General features: G+C 35.7%; 1 protein-coding gene across 8 annotated transcripts in view; it reads left to right on the forward strand.

Moving 5' to 3' along the window:
* The window catches only part of IMMP1L (inner mitochondrial membrane peptidase subunit 1), a 76,876-nt gene that overhangs the window by 7,191 nt on the left and 44,799 nt on the right, over positions 1-24,886 (forward strand). For 5 of the 8 annotated variants that reach the window (XM_006060823.4, XM_006060822.4, XM_044929316.1 and 2 more), the window contains exons 2-3: positions 2,923-2,970; positions 12,009-12,121. Coding sequence is in view for 2 of the 8 variants with exons in the window: in XM_025265753.3 (XP_025121538.3) it covers positions 2,923-2,970; positions 12,009-12,121 (161 nt within the window). In the remaining 6 variants the exon portion in view is untranslated. The remainder of the gene's footprint in view (positions 1-2,922; positions 2,971-12,008; positions 12,122-24,886) is intronic. The other 3 variants (XM_044929315.2, XM_025265754.3, XM_025265756.3) reach the window with 2 other exon arrangements.

A 24,886-nucleotide genomic window follows, 5' to 3' on the forward strand; every position in this document is an offset into this window, starting at 1 on the left:
CCAGCATCTTGCATGGTATACCCTTCATGGAAGTTAAATAAGCAGGGTGACAATATATAGCCTTGTACTCCTTTCCCACTTTTGAACCAGTCAGCTGTTCTATGTCCGGTTTTAACCGTTGCTTCTTGACCCGATGACAGGTTTCTTAGGAGACAGGTAAGGTGTTCTGGTATTTCCATCTTTTAGAACTTTCCTCGGTTAGTTGTGATCTACACAGTCAAAAGCTTTAGTGTAGTCAGTGTAGCAGAAGTAGATGTTTTTCTGAAATTCTCTTTCTTTCTCCATGATCTAAGGAATGTTGTAATTTGATCTCTTCTTCCTCAGCCTTTTCTAAATCCAGCTTGTACCTCTGGATGTTCTCAGTTCATGTACTACTGAAACTTTGCTTGAAGGATTTTGGGCATAACTTTGCTAGCATGTGAAATGAGGGCAACTGTAGGGTAGTTTGAACAGTCTTTGGCATTACCCTTTTTTGAAATTGGAATGAAAACTGACCTTTTCCAATCTTGACTTGTTGAGTGCAGCACTTTCTCAGCATCATCTTTTAGGGTTTTAAATAACTCAGCTGGAATTCCATCACTTCCACTAGCTTTGTTTGTAGTAATGCTTCCTGAGGCTCACTTGACTTCACACTCCATGATGTCCAGCTCTAGGTGAGTGACCGACCATACTGCTGTGGTTATCCAGGTCATTGAGACCTTTTTTGCATAGTTCTGTGTATTCTTGCCATCTGTTCTTAATGTCTTCTGCTTCTTTTAGGTCCTTGCCATTTCTGTCCTTTATGAGGCCCATCTCTGCATTAAATGTTCCCTTGATTTCTCCAGTTTTCTTGAAGAGATTTCTAGTCTTCCCCATTCTGTTGTTTTTCTCTGTATATTTGCATTGTTCATTTAAGAAGGCCTTATTATCTCTCCTTTTTGTTCTCTGGAACCCTGCCTTCAGTTGGGTATATCTTTTCCGTTTCTTCCTTGCCTTTCACTTTTCTTCTTTCTGCAGTTATTTGTAAAGCTTCCTCAAATAACCACTTTGCCTTCCTGCATTTCTTTTTCTTTGGGATGGTTTTGATCACTGCTTTCTGTACAGTGTTATGAACCTCCATCCATAGTTCTTCAGGTACTCTGTCCACCACATCTAATCTTGTCACCTCCACTGTGAAGTCATGTGGAATTTGATTTAGGTCATACCTGAATGGCCTAGTGGTTTTCCCTATTTTCTTCAATTTGAGCCTGAATTTTGCAATACGGATTTCATGACCTGAGCCACAGTCAGCTCTTGATCGTGTTTTTGCTGATCATATAGAGCTTTTCCATCTTCAACTGAAAAGAATATAGTTGATTTGGGTATTGACTGTCTGGTGTTTTTGAGCATCTTTTCATGTGTTTTTTGGCTATTTGTCTGTCTTTGGAGAAATATCATTTAGGTCTTCTGCTTATGTTTTTTTTTTTTTTAGTATTGAGCTTCATGAGCTGTTTGTATATTTTGGAGATTGTTTTCTTTTCAGTTGCTTCACTTGTGAATACTTTTTCCCATTCTGAGGGTTGACTTTTCATCTTGTTTATGGTCTCTTCCACTGTCTGTCCTTTGTGCTCCCCCATGATCCCCTAATGTTGCCGTTTTGTCCCAGCTGACTTCCCCCACCATGAGGTGATTTTTCTTGGTGCAGGAACCGCTCCTTACCTTCAGCTTCCCACCAGGGGTGCTGGTCTCTTTTTTGATCCTTCCTTTCTGTCTGTCTGTCTGTTTCCTACCCAAGAAAAGGATTTTTCTTGTCCTGTTAGGTATCCGAAGTCTTCCATTAATGTTCAGCAGGTGCTCTGTGAGAAATTTCCATTTGTAGACGTATCCTGATGTACTTGTGAGGAGAGATGAATTCTGTGACCTGTTTCACCATCTTGACTGCCCGCCCCTTGATTGTAGCACTTTTAGAAGCAAGAATTAAAATATAGCTGTAGTGGTCTATAATAATTTCCAGATAAACCCTGCCAGGTACTGCTTCCTGTGTTGATGGAAATATTCTGTATTTACACTGACTGGTATAATAGCCATTAAATACATTTGACATTTGAATACTGGTAATGTGGCTGCTATGACTGAGAGCTGAATTTTTAATTTTGTTTTAATTATTTAAATTTAAAAGCTACTTTTTACCAAGTTGCTGCTATATAACTAAATCAATATTTAGCAAAATTTTTCTATGAAAACCAAATAGTAATTATTTCAGGCCTTGCAGATCATATGGTCCTTGTTGCAACTACTTAGCACTGTGGTTGTAGCAAAAAAGCAACTTTAGACAATATATAAATAAATGAACATGACTGTGTTCCAGTAAAACCTTTTATTGGGCCCTAGTCTCACAACCTCTGCTCTACTTCAAAGATGTGTCTAAGGATCTATTTATTTTTCTTTTCCTGCTATTCCCTGGATCCTTTGCATTGTTTTTCCTCGTGTGTGTGTGTGTGTATGTGTGTTTTTTGGATGGGAGAAAGTAGTGTTTTCCTATACATTTTAGAGAGATCATTACCCTCTTTGGGTTATTTTTCTGTATTTCTTCAACTTTGGTTTCAAATTTTATGTTTTTTGTATATATGGGGAGGGTGGTGGTGCACTGGCATTGTTTTAAATTTCTTTAAATTCTCATCTTTGTTCTTTTAATTCTGCTCTTTTATATACCCATTGTCTTTTAAATACAATATCTTACCTAATATCTCTGAAGGTGTTAAATACAATTATTTTCTTTTCCTACATGAATTACCTCTGATTTCTCCAGAGTTACTTGTTCTGTGTTTTATCATGGGCCTTCATTTTCATTCTTGTGATTTTCTTAAATGTTGATGATCTTTAGTTGTTCATTTGTGTTGATATATGATCAGTTGAATAATATAGATAACTGAAATGGACTTTTTTCTTATTTTGTTTTTTTAGCAAATCTTTACCCTAACTGGAAAGAATCCTGATGGAAATTCCTTGTGGGTAGGTAGGACTTAGTATTATTTTTGTTGTTGTTGTTTAAAGCATGTTGATTTATAGTAATATATTAGTTTCAGTGTATAATACAGTGATTCAGTATTTTTATTGATTATTCTCTATTTAAATTTATTATAAAATATTGGCTATATTTCCTTACTATTCAATATATCCTTGTAGCTTCTCTACTTTATCCCCAGTAGTTTATACCTCTTAATCCCCTACCCCTGTTTTCCCTTATCCCAGCCCCTCCGCACTAGTAACCGCTAGTTTATTCTCTATATCTGTGAGTCTGTTTCCATTTTGTTGTGTTCATTCACTTTACTTTTAAATTTCACATTAATTGATAACATACAATATTTATCTTTCTCTGTCTGACTTATTTCATTAAGTAAAATACACTCCTAGACCATTTATGTTGTTGCAAATGGCAAAATTGTAGTTTTATATCTTCCTTATCCATTCATCTGTTGATTGAGACTTACATTGCTTTCTTATATTGACTATTGTAAATAATCCTGCTGTGAGCAATGCAAAATGGAAACGGTGACAGACTTTAGTTTCTTGGGCTCCAGAATCACTGCGGATGGTGACTGCAGCCATGAAATTAAAAGACGCTTGCTCCTTGGAAGAAAAGCTATGACCAAACTAGACAGCATATTAAAAAGCAGAAACATTACTTTGCCAACAAAGGTCCATCTAGTCAAAGCTATGGTTTTTCCAGTAGTCATGTGTGGATGTGAGAGTTGGACTATAAAGAAAGCTGAGTGCCTGAGAATTGATGCTTTTAAACTGTGTTGTTGGAGAAGGCTCTTGAGAGTCCCTTGGACAGCAAGGAGATCCAACCAGTCCATCCTAAAGAAAATCAGTCCTGAATATTCATTTGAAGGACTGATGCTGAAGCTGAAGCTCCAATACTTGGGCCACCTGATGTGAAGAATCGACTCATTGGAAAAGACCCTGATGTTGGGAAAGATTGAAGGCAGGAGGGAAAGATTGAAGGCAGGAGGAAAAGGGAACGACAAAGGATGAGATGGTTGGATGGCATCACCCACTCGATGAACATTAGTTTGAGCAAGCTTCGGGAGTTGGTGATGGACAAGGAGTCCTGGCATTCTGCAGTCCATGGTGTCGCAAAGAGATGGACATGACTGAGTGACTGAACTGACTAATGAGCGATGGGGTGCATATATCTTTTCAAATTGTGTGTTTTTGGTTTCTTTGAATATATATCCAGGAGTGGAATTGCTGGATCTTACAGTTCTATTTTAAGTTTTTTGAGGAATCTCCATAATGTTTTCCATAATGACTGTAGCAGTTTACATTCTCCCCACCAGCATATGAGAGTTCCCATTTCTCAAAGTCCTTACATTTGTTATTTGTGGTTTTTTTGGTGATAGCCTTTCTGACAGTTGTGAGGTGATATCTCATTGTGGTTTTGATGGATATTTTTCTTATAATTACTCATATTGAGCATCTTTTCTTGTGCCTGTTGGTCATCTGTATGTCTTCTTTCAAAAATATCTATCAGATCTTCTTTGCATTTAAAAAATTGGGTTGTTTGGTTTTTTTTTTGTTTTTATTTTGAATTATTTAAGCTGTTTATATAGTTTGGATATTAGCCCCTTATCAGTCATATCATTTGCAAATATTTCTCCAATCTAGTAGATTTTCTTTTTGTTTTGTCATTGATTTCCTTTGCTCTGTAAAAGCTTTTAAGTTTAATTAAATCCAATTTGTTTATTTTTGCTATTGTTCCATTTGTTTTAGGAGACAGATCTAAACAATATTGCTGCAATTTATGTCAAACTGTGTATTGCTGTTTTCTTCTAGGAGTTTTGTGGTTTCTGGTCTTAGATTTAGGTCTTTTATTTATTTTGATTTTATTTCTGTATATGGTATGGGAAAATGTTCTAATTTCATTCTTTTACATGTAGCTGTTTCTGTTTTCTCAACATCACTCTTATATAAGAGACTGTTTTTTTCTCCATTGTATATTCTTAGCTCCTTTGTTATTTTATTTGTTGTTTTATTAGTTAACCATAGATATGTAGTTTTATTTCTGGGCTATCTGTTATGTTCCATTGATATATAGTTCTGTTTTGGTGCCAGTACCATACTGTTTTGATTACTGTAGCTGTGTAATATAGCCTGAAGTCAGTGAGTGTGATACCTTCATCTGTTCTTTTTTTGTTGAGGTTGCTGCAGCTGTGTAGGGTCTTTTGTGGTTCCATATAAATTATGGAGTTCTGTGTCCCAGTTTTGTGAAAAATATCATGAGTGTTTTGATAGGGATTGCACTAAATCTGTAGGTTCCTTTGGGTATGGGTAGGACTTACTTATTGATATGTTTTGATCGAGGTGGATAAGCAGAGAACACACAGATAGGACAGGCCTCTTTCTAATAGCCTGGTAAGGAGGCTCCTATCCTAGATTTTCAACCACCATACTTTCATTCACCTAACTTCCTCTCAGGAAGCTTAAACCATTTTTATCCTCCTCAAATATTGATTCAGCCCTTGCTACAGGAGGAAAAGTTCCATCTTTCCTAAACATCCTGTGCATGTAGTTGGCCAGGTGTCAGCATGCTTTTTAGGAAACCAAATAGTAAGTATTTTAGGTTTTGCAGGCCACATGTCCTCTTTCATCCCTTTTTAACACTACCATTAAAATGCAATTTTATATTAAAAAATGAGTACAGCTGTGTCTTAATGCTTTGCTTATGAAAATTAAAATTTGAATTTCATATAGTTTTAACATGTCACAAAATATCCTTGTTTTCTTTGAGCCATTTGAAAGTATAAAAACCAGTCTTAGTTTGCAGGGTATACAACAGCAGAGGGTAGCCTGGAAAATCTGCCCTGTGAAACATAGTTTACTAAACACTATGCCAGACTGCTTTTTGTCATGTTCTACCTGTCACTGTTATGCTCTTTTAGAAAGTTTTCAGAATCTCTAATATGTTGATGCTTTTCACTCCCTCTTAGCGGTCTAAGGCTCAGCCTTTCATTCTCCTCAGACCTTCAATGAAGTGGATGAGGTCTGCCCACATGAGGGAGGACAGTCTACTTAGTCTAAGGATTCACATGTTAATGTCACATCCAAATACACCCTTACAGTAACACCCACAATAATGTTTGCTCAAATATCTTGACCACCTGATGCAAAGAACTGACTCACTGGGAAAGACCCTGATGCTGGGAAAGATTGAAGGCAGAGGGAGAAGGCGATGACCGAGGATGAGATGGCTGGATGGTATCACTGACTTGATGGACATGAGTTTGAGCAAACTTCTGGAGTTGGTGATGGACAGGGAGGCCTGGCGTGTTGCAGTACATGGGGTCATAAAGAGTCAGACGTGACTGAGTGACTGAATTGAACTGAACTGAATGGAAATATCTTGACGCTGCATGGCCCAGTCAAGTTGACATGTAAAATTAACTATCATTGTCGCATAGCTAGTAAATGATAGAGCTCGGTTTCACAACAGTAATGAACTGTGTCATGACAAAATTCAGGCTTTTATTTACTGTTTGTAACTAGGCCCAAACTCAGCATTCGTATCCTTCTAAATTAGTCCTTTATTTAGCGAATTTATGGTTGGATATTTGCCTAAGCAATGAGGCATATTTGTCTTGATAAAATGAGTAAATTCAGAGAAAGCAGTATGGTTAGAGACTGTGATATGAAATAACGGACATATTTAACTCAGAGATGAATGATTTTGAGTTGCAGAAGACCTATCTTAACCTTGTGAAAGAGAAATTAGATCCCTTTGTTTCTCCAGAGCATAGAAATTTCATTTTCAACTCAGATTAAAGAACTTTCTATCAGAGTTGTCCAGCACTGAAATAAGATTTTTAATCATTAAAAAATATTTTCTTTTAAAAATCTTTTGGATTTTAAGGGCATGTTCTTACTTTTTGTATTCTTTCATTCCCCAAAATGGAGGGCTAAAAACAAGTTAAAGTCTGTGTTGTATTACAGTTTTGTCATTTTCTAGAATGAAAGATTTGAAATTAATTTTGTAGTCTGCTTGATATTCTAAGATTATTTTTTAAAAATTTGAAGAGCAAGCCATGCTTCCTTTTTCTATTTTGTTTTATTTTGTTTAGTTGCTAAGTTGTGTCCAACTGTTTGTGACCCCATGGACTGCAGCATGCCAGGCTCTTTTTCTATTAACATTTCCTAAATAAACTCAGACCACCTGACCTGCCTCTTGAGAAACCTATATGCAGGTCAGGAAGCAACAGTTAGAACTGGACATGGAACAAAAGACTGGTTCCAAATAGGAAAAGGAGTATGTCAAGGCTGTATACTGTCACCCTACTTATTTAACTTCTATGCAGAGTACATCATGAGAAACGCTGGACTGGAAGAAGCACAAGCTGGAATCAAGATTGCCGGGAGAAATATCAATAACCTCAGACATGCAGATGACACCACCCTTATGGCAGAAAGTGAAGAGGAACTCAAAAGCCTCTTGATGAAAGTGAAAGTGGAGAGTGAAAAAGTTGGCTTAAAGCTCAACATTCAGAAAACGAAGATCATGGCATCCGGTCCCATCACTTCATGGGAAATAGATGGGGAAACAGTGGTAACAGTGTCAGACTTTATTTTTTTGGGCTCCAAAATCACTGCAGATGGTGACTGCAGCCATGAAATTAAAAGACGCTTACTCCTTGGAAGGAAAGTTATGACCAACCAAGATAGCATATTCAAAAGCAGAGACATTACTTTGCCAACAAATGTCCGTCTAGTCAAGGCTATGGTTTTTCCTGTGGTCGTGTATGGATGTGAGAGTTGGACTGTGAAGAAAGCTGAGCGCTGAAGAACTGATGCTTTTGAACTGTGGTGTTGGAGAAGACTCTTGAGAGTCCCTTGGACTGCAAGGAGATCCAACCAGTCCATCCTAAAGGAGATCAGTCCTGGGATTTCTTTGGAAGGAATGATGCTAAAGCTGAAACTCCAGTACTTTGGCCACCTCATGTGAAGAGTTGACTCATTGGAAAAGTCTCTGATGCTGGGAGGGATTGGGGGCAGGAGGAAAAGGGGACGACAGAGGATGAGATGGCTCGGTGGCATCACTGACTCGATGGACATGAGTTTGAGTGAACTCCGGGAGCTGGTGATGGACAGGGAGGCCTGGTGTGCTGTGATTCACGGGGTCACAAAGAGTCAGACACGACTGAGCGACTGAACTGAACTGAACTGAACTGAAATAAACTCATATGAAAGTAATGAATTACTATCATATATGATGATCATTTTCTCTCACTGAACTTTCGAATTGTTCAATTTAGAGCTTATCAGTTCAGTTAAATAAGTTAAATAAGCATATAAATTAAATAAGCAGGGTGACAGTATACAGCCTTGACGTACTCCTTTTTCTATTTGGAACCAGTCTGTTGTTCCATGTCCAGTTCTAACTGTTGCTTCCTGACCTGCATATAGGTTTCTCAAGAGGCAGGTCAGGTGGTCTGGTATTCCCATCTCTTTCAGAATTTTCCATAGTTTATTGTGATCCACACAGTCAAAGGCTTTGGCATAGTCAGTAAAGCAGAAATAGATGTTTTTCTGAAATTCTCTTGCTTTTTTCCATGAGCCAGCGGGTGTTGGCAATTTGATCTCTGGTTCCTCTGCCTTTTCTAAAACCAGCTTGAACATCTGGAAGTTCACGGTTGACGTATTGCTGAAGCCTGGCTTGGAGAATTTTGAGCATTACTTTACTAGCGTGTGAGATGAGTGCAATTTTGTGGTAGTTTGAGCATTCTTTGGCATTGCCCTTCTTTGGGATTGGAATGAAAACTGACCTTTTCCAGTCCTGTGGCCACTGCTGAGTTTTCCAAATTTGCTTATCAGTAGACCGGTCTTAATTCTCCTAATTGAAATCAGTATGTTAACCTTCTCAGTTGACTCAAGATCTTGGTCCCTTTTTTCATAGGTAAAAAGCTTTTTGTGATAAAAGTATGCATGTGTGCTTAGTCGCTCAGTCATGTCCAACATTTTGCGACCCAGTGGGCAGTAGCCTGCCAGTCTCCTCTGTCCATGGGGATTCTCCAGGCAAGAATAACTGAAGTAGGTTGCCATGCCCTCCTCCAGGGGATCTTCCCAACCCAGGGATCGAACCTGGGTCTCCTGTTGAGGTCCTTTAATGGACCAGAACCTGGTGGTCCGGAGTCGTCGATTAGAAAGTAAAAGAGAGAGTGAAAGAGGCTGATATTCCTTGGTTAATGCAGAAAACAAATAAAGCCCTTTGACACAGGGCTTGCACTGCTACATATAGGCACCAGGCACCCTCTCGAGGGGGGGTGAAGGCACAGTGTGCCTTCTCGAGAGGGTCTTAGAAGCCTGGGCAAGAAAGTGAGCTCAGTGGGCCTGTGCGCTCCAAAGAATTAGCCTCAGAGAGAGAGAGAGAAGGAAAGAAAGACACGGGGACCCGAGCTCTGATGGAGCGAAGGTGTTTTATTCAACATAGTGTGGTTGTATATATTGTCTTACAAGGTAGCTATTTTCAGCAGAGATAAAAATCAAAAGTCCAGACTTACAAATTATCATAAGGCAATCCATATCAAAGAGAGAGGGTTGTAAATAATCACTTTTACCATATGGTTCATAAAAAGGAAGAGGGTCATAAATAGTTACTTATCACCATATGGAAAAACTAACGAAGGAAATGCATGCATTCTTCAGCCCCAGGAGTAGTTTGCTACTCCACTTAATTCCTGAATATTCAGGAATTAATAAGGGATAGAGGATTCATGACAGATCCAAAACAGCACACAGGCAGCCTCCTGTTAAATGCTTCCTGACATTCTCCCACATTGCAGGTGGATTCTTTACCGTCTGAGCCACCAAGGAAGCCCCAAAAATACATAATACAAAATTTATTATTATAATCATTTTTAAAGTGTGCAGTTCAGTGGCATTAGCTATATTTATGATGTGTAAACACTGTCACTATCTTTTCCCAGAACTTTTTCATTATCCCACATGGAAACACTTTACTCATTGAGCAGTAACTTCCCACGCCATCACTGCAGTCTCTGGTAGCTTTATATTTCCTGTCTCTGTGAGTTTGCCTGTTTACATACCTCACATAAGGAATCATGTAATATTTGTTCTTTGTTAACATTTGCATGTTTTTCACTTAGCAGTGTTTCCATCTTATAGCATGTATCAGACTTCACCCCTTTTTATGGCTGTGTAATATTTCATTGTGTGTATATAGCACATTTTGTTTATCCATACAGCTGTTGTCAGGCACTTGTCCTGTTTCCATCTTTTTGCATATTATGTATAACGTATGAATGTTGGAGTTTGAGTATCTGTTAGAGTTTGTTTAGGTATATACCTAGGAGCAGAATTGCCTAATTATATGTTTAACTTTGTGAAGAACTGCCAGTGTGTTTTCCACAGTGACTTAACCATTTTGCCTTCTAGCAATACACAGAGGTTCCAATTTCTCTTATGTCCTAGCAACTTTGGCTCTTTATTGGGTGATAGCCATTCTAATGAATTTGAAGTTGTATCTCATTTGTGGTTTTGATTTGCATTTTCCTAATAATTTGTGATATTAACCTTTTTTGCAGTCTAGATATGCTAAAAATTTTCTAAATCATCAAGTAATGATTTCTTTTTGCTTAACTTCCTCAATTTATCTCCTTTTCTTCTTTATCCTTCCTCAGCTTATTACCCTCTCTTTCACATTTTACCATAAGCAGCAAGGAGAAAGCCATACATGCCTTCAATATTTTGCTTGGAAATTTCAACCAAATATCCAGGTTTATCTCCTTTTCACACAATATTAGAATACATTTCAGTTTTGCTACATTGTAACAAAGACTGCCTTTCCTGCTGTTCAATAATGTCTCATTCCATTTTTGAGACTTCACCAGAAACCCCTTCAGTGTTCCTATTTCTGGATCATTCTGTTCCTGACACACATATTCTCTAAGATGATGGAGAATCTACCTATTTACTTCTTTCTGCACATTCACCAGAATCTCCTTAATATCTTTGTTTCTACCAGCCATCAAATCATTTTCTCTCATGTCATTTTCTCTGAAGAAAATAGTAGGATTATTTATTACATTTCAAGTAAATGTTATTTGTATTACATAAACTACTTTATTATATATCTATTTCAAGGTAAATATTCATATGTTATCTTTTTCTAATGGCAAAAATTTGGTTTTTAGTGTAAACAATGAAATTTTGCGTGTAAACACACATAAGGCAAACTTTAATGTTTCAGGTAAAAGTGGTGATACATTAGGATTCCCTGGTGGTTCAGTGTTTAAGACTCCACACTCTCATTGCAGGGGGCACAGGTTTAGTCTCTGGTCTGGGAACTAAGATCCTGCATGCTGCATGGTGTGGCCTAAAAAAAAAAGAAAAAGAAAGTGGTGATACATTATTTCCTCAGTCATAAGAACTGACGTGGAGTTATTATCATTGAATATGAGGCAGGTTTTGACATCTAGAATATCAAACATAATATGTTTTGCCTTTGACATATTGTGACTGGTCATAGAATTTTTTTACAGTATCATGTGCATTCCTCATATTCAGTAAATATCTGGCTAATCAATCTTAACATACCAGCATTACAGGCTACTTCTCTGTTGCCTTTTTATTCTTAAAATTAACCCTAGATACTCATTCATGCTGACATGTAGAAATGAATGTCATATCCTCTCTATAACCTGCAAATTGTTTAGAAGGGCTTGATATATCAGCACTGTGTATGGTTGGTTTAACAACTGTAAGTCCTTGACCACACTTTTCTCTGGTGATTGATATATTATGTCATCCACTGACCTTCTTTGTCTACTTAAATTCTCTGGTAAATAAAATAATATTCTGCTTTTTAAAATCACTTGACCCAAAGTGTCATTGAATATCTGACTTCCAAATCCGATTGATCCACTAAGGAAGATGGCACTTTAGTAACTGAGACATTTAGTCATATTATGTACTAATTCAACTAAATATGGTTGAAAGAAATCTTTGCCTAATATAATTTTGATTTCCTGTTTTAGGAATCCTGGTACTGTGGATCACCTATATTTGCTTTGAGACATGCTTTAGATGTTTTTTTCTGGAAGCCCTGTAAATACTGTAAAAATTCAGTGTATTGTTGTAAAGACCTATGGTAAGTGGGTTTTTTTTCCCCCTTCATTTTCGTCTGTCCGTTTCATGTTGGCATTAAGTCTTATGGATGTTGTAATACTGCTCCCTGCTGGACATAGTGTAACTTTTTAAAGTTGGCACTTAATAGATGGGCAAATAACTGATTAGTGGACCCAGTCTGGTGGGAAATCCTTGAGTGCATTTACACACAAAAAAACACAACAGTATATAACCAAAGCAACTCTGTTTTCATTTTGGGTGATACTGTTGCCATTGTATTGATATCTGGAGCCTAATGAAAGTGCTTACAGTCTTGTTTCTAAATTTTATTATGTGTGCTTCCTGGATAGTGGCATCTAAAAGCTGTAACAAACATATGTTAAAGGATGCTTATAGTTGATGGAACTTTTAGGATTTCCTGATTTTTATTTGTGGTATGTTTTTGCAATTTATCAGTTTGTTATTAGTATTATCTCTTTTGTAATCATGTAATCATATAATCATTTAAATGCCCTGTATATTTGTTTTTCCAAATGTAGTATTTAAAACAGCTTCAGTATAATTTAAATTAGACACTGTTGGATCTATTTTGAGTGAGTTACCCTTAATCCACCTGTAATGCAGGAGACCCTGGTTTGATTCCTGGGTTGGGAAGATCTGCTGGAGAAGGGATAGACTACCCACTCCAGTATACTTGGGCTTCCTTGGTGGCTCAGCTGGTAAAGAATCTCCCTGCAATGTGGGAGACCTGGGTTTAATCCCTGGGCTGGGAAGACCCTCTGTAGAAGGGAGTGGCTCCCCATTCCAGTATTCTGGCTGAGAGAATTCCATGGACTATATGGGGTTGCAAAGAGTCGGACACGACTGAGCAACTTTCACTTTCACCCTTAATTAAATTTTATGCAGTAAACTTCAAGTGTACCTTGTTTTGTATATCCATCCTGTAATCTATTATATTTTCTACTACACACAATGACCCATTCTCACACAGAGTGACATTGGATTGGACCTGAAGTGTCATATCTGTGTCCATCCTATAACGAATCCTCACAGTGAATGCAAACATAGATATTCTTAAAATTGTTTTTAAACTTGCGAGAGTTGAAAATATTTGTCTTCCTACTTTTGAGCTAAATTATTATATACTTTTTGGAGTGTGGTTTGCATAAAATATAATGTAGATTTTATGCAACGTAGATTGGATAAGTGTAGATTTATCCAAGGGATAAACTGGAGTAACATAGATTTTTTTTTAAGTAAGCATACATTTTCTTGAAAAGAAGGAAATGTGACAGATACAACATAGAGCTAAGCAAAGATTTAGCAGGATAACCAATCTTACACTCTTTAATGGTCTGGTTTCTCTTTCTTTGTGGCCATTTGGAAAGCCTGTGAAATCTATTCTTAATTAGGATTCTGGAGAATTAGGCATAATAACTTATTTATTCTTAAAATATTGCAATAAAAATTTGAAATGTAGACCAAGAAAATACAAGATTGTTAGTAAAAAAGAGGCGCCCTTTCTTCCCATTAAAACTATATTATTTCAGAAAGTATATCATTTTAAACCTTTTTATTATAAAATATAACACTATATAGAAACAAAAATGTATAGTAAAATGAATAAATATAAAGCAGGTATTCAGTAACCATAGATCACTACTGATATCCCAGAAGCCCTTAGTATAATCTTCCTTTTCTTTAAGGTAAACAGTTTCCTAATAATTAGATAATTCTCTATATAATTTTATCACTTTTATGTGTATTCCTCAGCAGTATGTTCACTTTTTGCCTCATTTTGATCTTTTTGGGATCATATGTATTCTTTTTTTGGATAAACATTTTTGTATTTTTGTTGGAAATGTTTTTGTTATTTTTAAGGTGAAGGGTATGAAGAAACAAATTGTAAGGTAAAGTCAGAGAGGGCTGGCTTCACTGTACTGAAGAGCTTAGGGAAAGAAGGAGTTGTAGGGAATTTAGAAATAGCAGCAGTCAGAATAGGATCAGGATGTCTAGGGATAAGCTTGTCATCTTTCAGGAGAAATGAAAGGCCAATAAGTTGGCTAAGAAAGGACAGCATTCTTGAGGAATGTATTTGAATGAGGCATGGAAAGCATTATGCTAATGGAGCCTATCATAATGCTGCCAACAATAGTAAGGAGACTCAGGTGAGTTATCTAGTCTGCACTGCCTGCAGGTCTCCAAACCTGATGTTGTCGCAATCCTCACAGGGTGTCTCTTGGAATGGGTCTGGGGCAGAAGCTCAGAACCCCTTCTCAGTAGGGATGGAGGCGACCCTGCTGCTGTCACTGTCACTGCTCAGCCCCCTCCAGTGCATGGCAAAGGGTGGAGGAAACTCCCAGCAACATGTGGCCCAGGCCTTGCAGCAGCATCATGGAGGTTCAACTGGATGAGCTCCTTGAGCACTTTCTTTGGACCAAGTACTTGAAAGTCACAACTCACGGAGTAGATCCTGTAGAATGTGGTGCAGATGTTCAGGCCAAAGAGGTCTCAAGAGTTTGCTTGTATATGTACCAGGTAATGAGGGCAATGTCCTTGCTGTGCTTGGGCTTCTCCCCGGCCTAGGCCATATGACAGCACATACTCCTGCTGGAACTCTAAATTTGCTTGAATTCCAGGATCATTAAGCATGTTACCCTCTTCAAACAATTGGAAGAAGTCCTCACAGTCCACAGAGGTCCTACCCTCCTCCTCTGTCACCAGTGTTAACCAGAGGGTCTCCAGTGCTGTGTCTAGGAGTGCTGGCAGGGATGGCAGCTGTGATCACAGACACAGAAAGATGTGGTGGAGCGGTGAGCACCTCCAGACCCTACAACCAGTCTCAGAGTTCAGATTGGATCTTGATTTGCACTTGGAGACCGTGATCACCTTTGTACTTCTCTTTGGGTTGGTGCTAGGCTTCTATAGTGTAACACTGCTGCAGCTCTGGGGTGCCTTTGTGGGGTAGTATGGGACACAGGTGGACCTACTGGTGAGTGCCGTTGTCTGGGATCATAGGCATTCTTTCTTCCATTACCTAGCATTGTGTTTTGAAGATCATGTACATAGTTGCATGTAGTTTTACTCTGTTCATTTTTGTTATCATGTGTTATTCCTTTGGAATGAATATGGCAGAATTTATTCATTCTGTTGTTGGTGGATGTTTGGGTTCTTTCTAGTGTTTGACTGTTACAATTAACACTGCCATGAACATTCTTTTATATATCATATGTTGATTTTTATGTGTCATGTGGAAAAAGTCATACATTTTCAGGTTAAAGATAGATGATTATAGTGGTATTGTAAATAAATGTAAATAAGTACATGAGAAAGTTGTTATATCCTGAGAGTAACACATATTAAGTATTGAAAAAGATTCTGAATCGATCATTATTTCTTTACTGTAGGCCTTAAATATATGGTAGAATGCCATGTAACTTGTGACAGTTTAAAAATAGTACATATACAGATACAGATATAGGATCTAATGTAGTAGCTCTTTGTTTACTTTATTAACACAATTCCACTTACTATCATATCATGTTTTATATACTTTCACTTTACTGATGAAGAAACTGTGGAGAACTAAAGAGGTTGAGTGAATTATACAAGGTTATTTAGTAGGTTGGAGCTAGAAACCAGACCAGCCTGTCTACTTGGCAGTCACAACTTAAAGAAAACAAAGTGAAAAGCTAAATCAGGATACAATGAAGTGGAAAATTTGCATGACTAGCTTTTAGAAATTATCAGATATTCTTTTGACTCTTAACCAAGAACTGGCCTTGTACAGGGAATTGTATGTATAAAGGCGCCTGAAATGTTATTGTACCTTATCACAGTTCATCTTCTGAAAGGCAGCTATAGTATATTATCACTTTGAGTGAGAATTTTACTTACATAATTCCTCATTCACTGGGCGTTTATTAACAAGTGGTATACTATTACTCATCTGTTAATTTGTGAATGATTGAATCCTACCCTTTTATGTGCCAAAATTTATTTCATAGGAATATTTTTTCTAAAATGTTTTTGAAAAATAAAATGTACCCTTTGTTTTCTTAAACAAGACAAATTGAGTATAATGTAACTTGTTTTGGTTTTGTTTTGATGGCTCAGAGTTGTTGTGAACAACAGTTATTTCATAGAATTTATGTGATTTCTGCACAGATCATTATGCTCTATAGGCCTATTCTCCTAAATTGTCCTAGAGTGATAAACTTTTATGTCCTGGGTGCTACTTATGATGTCATTTTTTTCTTTGTTTGTTTTGTTTTACCTTTGTTAGATAATTCTTGTTTTTTTGCTCTCAATGCATTATACTGATTCTAATATAAAAATCAGCATTTACATATACATTGCTTAGGTGAGATCTTAAGTATAGTTCTGCCCCATGTGCTGATTAAGGGCATAGAATGTGTGCTTTTTATTTTATTTATTTATTTATTTATTTTTTCATTGGTATTTTATTTATTTATTTTTTTTTATTTTATTTTATTTTTAGACTTTACATAACTGTATTAGTTTTGCCAAATATTTTAGAATGTGTGCTTTTTAAAATTTACTTTGGGATCAGCAGCTAGTCTTGTCACTTTGTTCCAGGGGACTGAGATTATCTTACAACTGATTTATGGATGATTGAAATACAACATAGATTTCCATGTATCAATACTGTTATATTCTTATTCATGGAATAAGAATTATCATGTACATATTTTCTTACAAAGCAGTAATATTGAAACTGGATTTACTTTGTGTGTGTGTGTGTGTGTGCGCGCGCGCGCATACTCAGTTGTGTCTGATTCTTTGCAATGCCGTGGACTATAGCCCATGAGGCTCCTCTATCCATGGAATTTGTCAGGCAAGAATACCGGAGCAGATTGCCATTTCCTGCTCCAGGGGATCTTCCCCATCCGGGAACTGAACCCTCCTCCTCTCTTAAGAATTCCTTAAATAGAAAGTCCAGTGAACTCAAGTGGCTGTTTTTAATTATGAAATATTTGATAGGATAGGGTTTGAAATAAAAACAGTATATTATGTAACACTACCTGTTGAAAATGGCAGTCATAAAAATTAAACCACCTTTGAAATGATAGTTTTGTAAATGAAAACATAGAAGTAACATAGATTTGGTTTCCTAAAAACTTTGAAGTGCTTCAGGAAAACATTCTTTTAAAAGGGAAATGCATGTTTGACTGCTTCCCCAATTATAGATTATTGAATGTGAATTTAAAGGAAAAATTCAGAGTGGGGGTGTATATTTATTTTTAAATGAAGGGAATTTGAGGAAGAAAGCATGTTAGGTGTTAATATTATGATTTCCTACATCAATGAGATTTTTTTTCAATTCGAAAATAAAGTCAGCAAATTTTACATGTGCATAAGAAAAGAAGCAAAGAGCTTCATACAGTTTTTTCCAATGAGAACATCTTTGAGGACTAGCTTTTTCTGGGATACATCGGAGACATATATGTGATGGAAGCAAAATGACATAGCCCCCGTAAAAGAAAAATTAGCAATTTGTAGAAAAAGACCTGTGCATTTACACATTTGTTTCAGAACCAATTCTGGGAATTTCTTACAGATATACTTATGTATTAATACTTATAAAATGACATATGCATAAACGTTTTCATTAGAGCTTCCTTTGAAGTAGCAACAGATGGAAGCATGCCTAATGCCTGTCAGGAGGGTACAGTCCATGGGGTCACAGTGGTTAAATGAACTCTGCCATAGCTGTACAATGAAATACTCTACAGCTTTAAAAATAGAAAGTATGTTCTCTGTATGAAGATTCAGAACACTGTTACTTGAAAAAAGCAGTGCTCAAACAGTACTCAGTCGCTTAGTCATGTCAACTCTTTGTGACCCCGTGGACAGGTCATGTAGCTTGCCGGGCTCCTTTGTCCATGGTATTTCCCAGGCGAGAATACTGGAGTGGGTTGCCATTTCCTCCTCCAGAGGATCTTCCTGACCCAGGGATCGAACCCATGCCTCTTGCATTGGCAGGCAGATTCTTTATCACAGCACTACCTGGGAAGCAATGTTCAGAGTGTGTAGTAAACTATTTTTTGTATAAAGGAAGTGAGGAATGAAATCAATATTCATAATTGCTTATATTTGCATAAAGAAAATCTGGACATGTATACAAATTCTGAATCTTATATGTTGATGAATAAGGAAAACAAACTAGTTGGGACTTTTACTATATATCTTTTAGATTGTTTTTGAATATGTGAATATGTTATTAGTTAAAAATAAATTTGTTTTGTTAATCAAATGAGAGAGAAAGGGATAAAGCTGTTGTATTTTCCATAAAATTAGCCAGTTTTATTCATTTTTCCCCAGAGTCTGGGATATAGTTGGTTGTTGTTTTGTTGCTAAGTTGTGTCTGACTCTTTTGCAACCCCATGGACTGTAGCCCACCAGGCTCCACTATTGATGGGATTTTCCAGGCAAGAATTGTGGAGTGCATTGCCATTTCCTTCTTCAGGGAATCTCCCTGACACAGGGATCAAACCCGTATCTTCTGCATGCCTCTCTTGCATTGCAGGTGGATTCTTTACCCTTTGGCCCCAGGGAAGCCTGGGATATAGTTAGCACTGAATAAATATTTATTATACAAATGAAATATAAGCTATATAATCTTTAGGTTATCTCTTTTAGCTGACGGGAAAAACAGTGCTCTAAGTCATGTGTTACTTCCAGTATAGAAGTGAGGGAAAGTATTTAAGTGGAAATAATAAGCGTGATGTGCTGCAGTCCACAGGGTTGCAGAGTCAGACAATAACAAATGAACAACAACAGTAATAGCTTAATTTATTGTCAAATTATCATGAATTTTCATTTAACTTGTAGAATATTGATATTAAAGAATTTTAATTTCACTGAAAAGTAAAATGAATGTTTTCAAAAGATTCCCATTAAATTAGGTAATAAGGTTTCATAATAAAAGCTTATGAAATTTGAGAGCACAGGGGAAAATGGCCTACATATTCTTTATACTTGCCTTATCTTCTGTCATACTTGAGTTTCTCACATGAGGGCAATTTTCAGTCCTGAGACAATTTTAGAAGCACTGTTATAATAGCAGCAGCACCTGTAGCTACTCCTGACACAGAGGCCAGTTATCTCTGAAAATATGGTATTTTAGTTTGGGAATTGAGGGACGATAATAGGGTAAATGGCTGTTGCTTCTCCATTTATGAGTTCAGGAACTTACCTTATGGTTTGCAGATTTGATCTTTCAGATAAGTAGTATATGAACCTTTCGTTTCATCTTTAGATTATATACATGTCATTGTTGTTTGGTCGCTAAGTTATGTCTGACTCTTGTGACCCCATGGACTATAGCCCATCAGACTCCTCTTTCTGTGGGCTTTTCCAGACAAGAATACTGGAGTGAGTTGCCATTTCCTTCTCCAGTGGATCTTCCCAACTTAGAGATAGAACCCATGTCGCCTACATTAGCAGCAGTGAAGAATCTCACTGAGCCATCTGGGAAGCCCCTCTATATCCATTCCTTGTTCCTAAATTTCTTATGATAATGATTTTGACTCCCTTTGTGTATCTGTATTTATGTGCAAAATGGCCTTTTTAAAGAAAGGGAGCATATATGGAAAAGTGCACATATTATAAGTGGATGGCTCAATGAATTTTTCAGAAGCCAAAACAATCATATAACCACCGAGATACCAAAATGAACATTATTAGCACTCTAGAAGACACGTTTATGCTCTCTTCTATCCTCTGTTTCCCTCCCTGCACAAGGATAACCACTACCTTGACTTTTCACATCATAGATTATAACAGTTTTGCTTTTGTATTTTATATATAGAATTATACAGTATAATTTTTTATGTTTAGTTTCCTTTGCTAAAGCTTGTATCTTGAGATTCATCTACATTGTTGCATGTAGTTGTAGTCTGTTCAATTTCATTACTGCATTCCTTTGTGACTATATCACAACTATTTTTTAATCTATTCTGTTAATGGACATTTGGGTGATTTCTATATAATGTTAAATATATACTTTCTAATACATATCTCTTGATTGATATATTTGCATGTTTCTTTTGAGCAAACGTCTAGCAGCAAAATTACTGGATCATAACTATGTTTATTTCCAACTTTAATCAAAATCGCCAGTTTTCTGAAATGGTTGTGCTAGTTTACATTCATTTGAGAGTTTAAGTTGCTCTGTGTCTTTGCTCACACCTCATTTTCCCCATCTTCTTCATCCTTCAATTCTGATGGTTATAAAGTACTAAGACTTATGTCGTTTAATTTCTAGTTTCCTGATGATTAATGAAGCTGAACACGTTTTCATATGTATATTGACTGTTGGATTATTCTCTTTTGTAAAGTATCTGTTAACTTCTTTGCCCACTTTTTTGTTGAGCTATCTGTTTTTTTCTTTGATTTTTGGGGAGTTGTTTATATATTCAGAATATGAGTCCTTCTTTGTACAGATATTGCACATATTTCCCCAACCCTGAGATTTGCCTTTTCAATCTATTAATAGTGCTTTTGATGAACAAGTTTATGACTTTAAAGTAATCTAGTTTGTCATTTATGTTTAGTGCTTTTTGTGTCTTAAGAAGTGATTGTCTACTCCAAGAATGTTCTGTGTTTTTCTCTAAAAAAAAAGGGTGTTGTAATTTTATCATTTGCATCTGTAATTTCAGACTATATTTTCATGTTAGGCAGTTTTGCTTCTCTTTTTAAACTCAGTCTATGTCTCTAGACAGAAAAAGAGAGTGCACTTTTATAAATCAACATGATCATGTACCTCCTACAGAATACTCCCTTAAGAAAGTAGTGTGTAATCTATATGTTTACCTTGCGTGCATGGTCAGTCGCTTCAGACTCTTTGCGACCCTATGGATTGTAGCTGACCAGGTCCTCTGTCCATGGAATTTTCCATGCAAGAATACTGGAGTGGGCTGCCATATCTTCCTCAGGGGATCTTCCTGACCCAGGAATTGATCCCATATCTACTGCATTTGAACTGCTTCTTTACCACTGAGCCACCTAGGAAGCCCCCCACCTGTACCTATAATGTACTTCATTGTCTTTAAGTAAAGTTCACTAGAAAATTCAGTGAAGAATTTCTGAGCTTGGCAAATGTTATGATTTTTAATATTTTTAACAATTCTATCTTTCTTAAAAATGTTTATCCATGAAATTTTGTGATGTGTTTACAGACATAATTCTAGGTACCTCATTGGGTATAGTCTTTACTCTCTTAAAGTTTAGGATATTTAATTGAGAAAAAATAGGTATTAACTTTTGTCACCAAAGCAATATAAATACTATTACATTTGAAAAATATTTTCATAGGCCTCTTTTTCATCATTTTGATCTTAAGTAGGTTTTTTTTGTGAGCATTCATTTGTATACAAGTTATAACATTCACAAGGCCTTCAGTGATATGTTTATTATTCAAAAATATTTTAGATATTTGTTCTATGTGCTATTATTTACATTACAGCAAAGTATTTCTATATACCCTGGTATTTTAGTTTTTGTCAATAATGTTTATTATTAGCTTAATTATTATTGTATTATTTAATTTTACATTTATATTTCATAAGATATAATTGCCTGCTTGAAAATGTATTTTGTCTCTGATCACAGTGCTGAAATGATTAATAAAGAAAGGTGATTATACTTGACTGTTAGCTAAGCACTTAGATATTTTTCACTTGTCATCTACATTTTTTAGTTTAAAGCAACACATTAAATATAATTTTATCCTGGCTTTTATTTTAATTCATGCATTTAAAAACTGAAATTCAGATAAAAGATATTTTCAAAATAAATTCAGCATATTATTTATGAGTGGAGCAACACATTAGCATTGGGTTCACAATAGATCATATCGCTTTTATTCCATCTTACAAGCTTAGCAGCACAAACAGAATAATCAACATATTATTTGGCTGTCATCTGCTGAACAGAAACCAGAGATCACAAGGAGGTTTTCCCTAGCTGTGGTGATGGCCTTTTTGTTCCAAGCCCCCATCTGGGAGGGCCATGGTGTGTTATCATATGGAACGCGGGCTTTTCTGTAATCTGCTTAGCTGCACTGCAGTTTGAATCTTCATTCCATGTTTGTGTAATTTATAATTTTAATGAGACCATGGCTCTTGTGGGCTTTGAAATATATTAAAAGCTCTTTTGTGCATATGCTTTTGTTCTTGCTTAATAGGCTCAGTGTATTTAAAACTGATGAATTTTTATTCATGAATTTGGATGTCTGGGGATTAACTTAGACTGAATATCATTGCACTCATATATTGATGACTAGAAAGTTTGTTATTGTTGTTATTTTGGGGTTTTTTGTGTGTCTATGTCATTGTGATACTTGTATCCATAAAAGAACTTAAATAATTAAAGGATAGGAAAAAGTGGTATGGTTAAGTCATGAGCAATTTCTTTAGATTTTATCCATCTTATTAATTGATACTCACATTTCATCTTTAGTCTTAGTGCTTTTAGGTATATATTATGAAGAAAAAATTATGAAAAAGCAACTTTTAAATTAATAACTTACATACTGTGTTTATATTGAAATAATATTCCAATGTGTGACAGAGTTAGACTTTGTATTTTAATTGTATCATGTCAGTTGTCTGTGGTCATACTTAATCAGCCATTAACTTTCTTGAATTAAATTAGGTATATGTTTTATATTTCAGCTATATACAGTTTACCCTGTTTCTGTAAAACCTTTTATGTTAATGGATTTTTTTTTTCTTTACCCACATTGGTGAAATGATGAGAAGACTAACGAAAAAGCAGCTTTATACTTGTTTGTAAAATTGATCTTTTAAATTTTGCTGAAACTCTGAATACACTAAATGCTTCATATCTCTATTATAGTTATTACTCTTAAATATAGCTTTAAAATTTGAATATGAATAAATGTAGCACCTTAGGCAAAAATCATGGCCCTTTCTAGATCCAGACTCTCTTAAGTTTCTGTCTATTGAACTCAATGAGGGGTAACACATGTACCTTACTAGTCTTTTAGGAAATTGCCCAAGATGTAGTTTTTCTAAAAAACCTGTGTTTATTGTACTAAAGCATTTTTGTAACTATAAAACATCATTCATTTTTGGTATATGTTGGTTATCAATTTGGCTGGCCCCTTGTTTTCCCTTACTACCCTTAAGCTAGAAATATGAGAAAGAAGCCAAAATGACAGGATTTTGTTTTTCTTTACTAAGCTTTTCTATCAGATTTGATATTGGAATGTTTGTTTTTCCAAATAATCCTCTGTTTTAGTGTTTTTATTAATAGTACAATTTCAGTTAGTTTAGGAATATGTTATTGGAAATGGTCTGCTAAAGCAGTGCTGTTTAATAGAAATATAATGCAAGTCATATATATATTATTTAACCCGTTAAATTCAAAATCTTATCTTTTCAACATGTAAATTAATGCAAAATATTTTATTCTTTTTTTGTACTATCTTCACAGTCCAGTGTATATTTTATACTTACATCTCAATTAGGACTAGTCATGTCTCAAGTACTTGATAGCCTTATGTAGCTAGTGGCTACCTTGTTGAATACTGTAGCTCTACAGTATTATATATAAAAATCATAACAGAAATGTGTATTTTTTACATTCTTCATTGTTTTTCTGTACTATCCTAATAAAGGTAATCAAAGAGTATTCATGCGCTGTAAAATTGAAATCACTTACAGTTTTTTTTGTTGCTCTGGTGCGGATGATATTGGTGCATGATTCATAGACAAAATCAGAATTATGCCACCTGAGTATTTATCAGATATTATGTAGATATGCTTACAGGTATTGTGATGATAAGGAAATAATGGCCAACTTAGTGGATGTGATATGTTTCTCAACACTTGTGGGCAGATCAAATTTATCAAATAAGTCATATTTCAAGTATACTGAGGAGCTTAATTTTACAAGAATTCCATAACAAATCTTGATACTTTCTTTTTTTTTTGAATAAAGTTGAGAACTCCTCACATTCTTAGAATTTTTCTGGATAAGTATTTGTGTGAACAAATATGAATCTCTCTTTTCATGTATGTTTGCTTAAAGTTAGTATAGCTTTAAATTTCTTGGAAGAAAAAAGCCGAACATAAAAATACTGTTTTCTAAATAGCTCTAGGATTCCATGCATTTTATTAATAAAGGCTCTGTATATATGCAAATATAAAGAGAGGTTATTTCACTGAGTACTTTAAAGGTATACAGTTAAGAATTCTAAAAGTCTCAATTACAGTTGATTTGTATTGGTTCAAATATTTTAAAGTGTAAAATAAGATGATTTATATAAAATACTGCTGCTACTGTACCTACTTTATAACAAAGTAGAGACCTTATTATGTGGCGTGGACCTTCTTGTTCATGTATGGTTTAGGGAGAAAATCCTGTTTGTGAAACTTCTGAATAATTCACATTTTCTAAACTTTTAAAGAAATGAGTTAATTTTTATGCAATCTAACCATCATGTAGATATTGGCTGGTGCCTGTTGTATTCTTTTACTCACTTAAATTTTTATTGACTTCTCTTTGTGACTTATGCATTTAAAGTGTTGACATAAAATGTTAAACTATTCTTTAAACAATACTTCTAGTTTCTTGGAGATGATAAATCCATCCATTGATTTCCTAATTTTATTATGTACACAGTCAATTGTAATCCAAGATTACAGCAAACAAGATGTTAATTTCTAGCCATAATCTATGTACATTTCAATTACAGAGCATGATTGTTATAGAAGCACAGAATAAAAAGGAATAA

Source organism: Bubalus bubalis, chromosome 16, assembly GCF_019923935.1.
Source record: "Bubalus bubalis isolate 160015118507 breed Murrah chromosome 16, NDDB_SH_1, whole genome shotgun sequence".
Taxonomy (NCBI): Eukaryota; Metazoa; Chordata; class Mammalia; order Artiodactyla; family Bovidae; genus Bubalus; species Bubalus bubalis.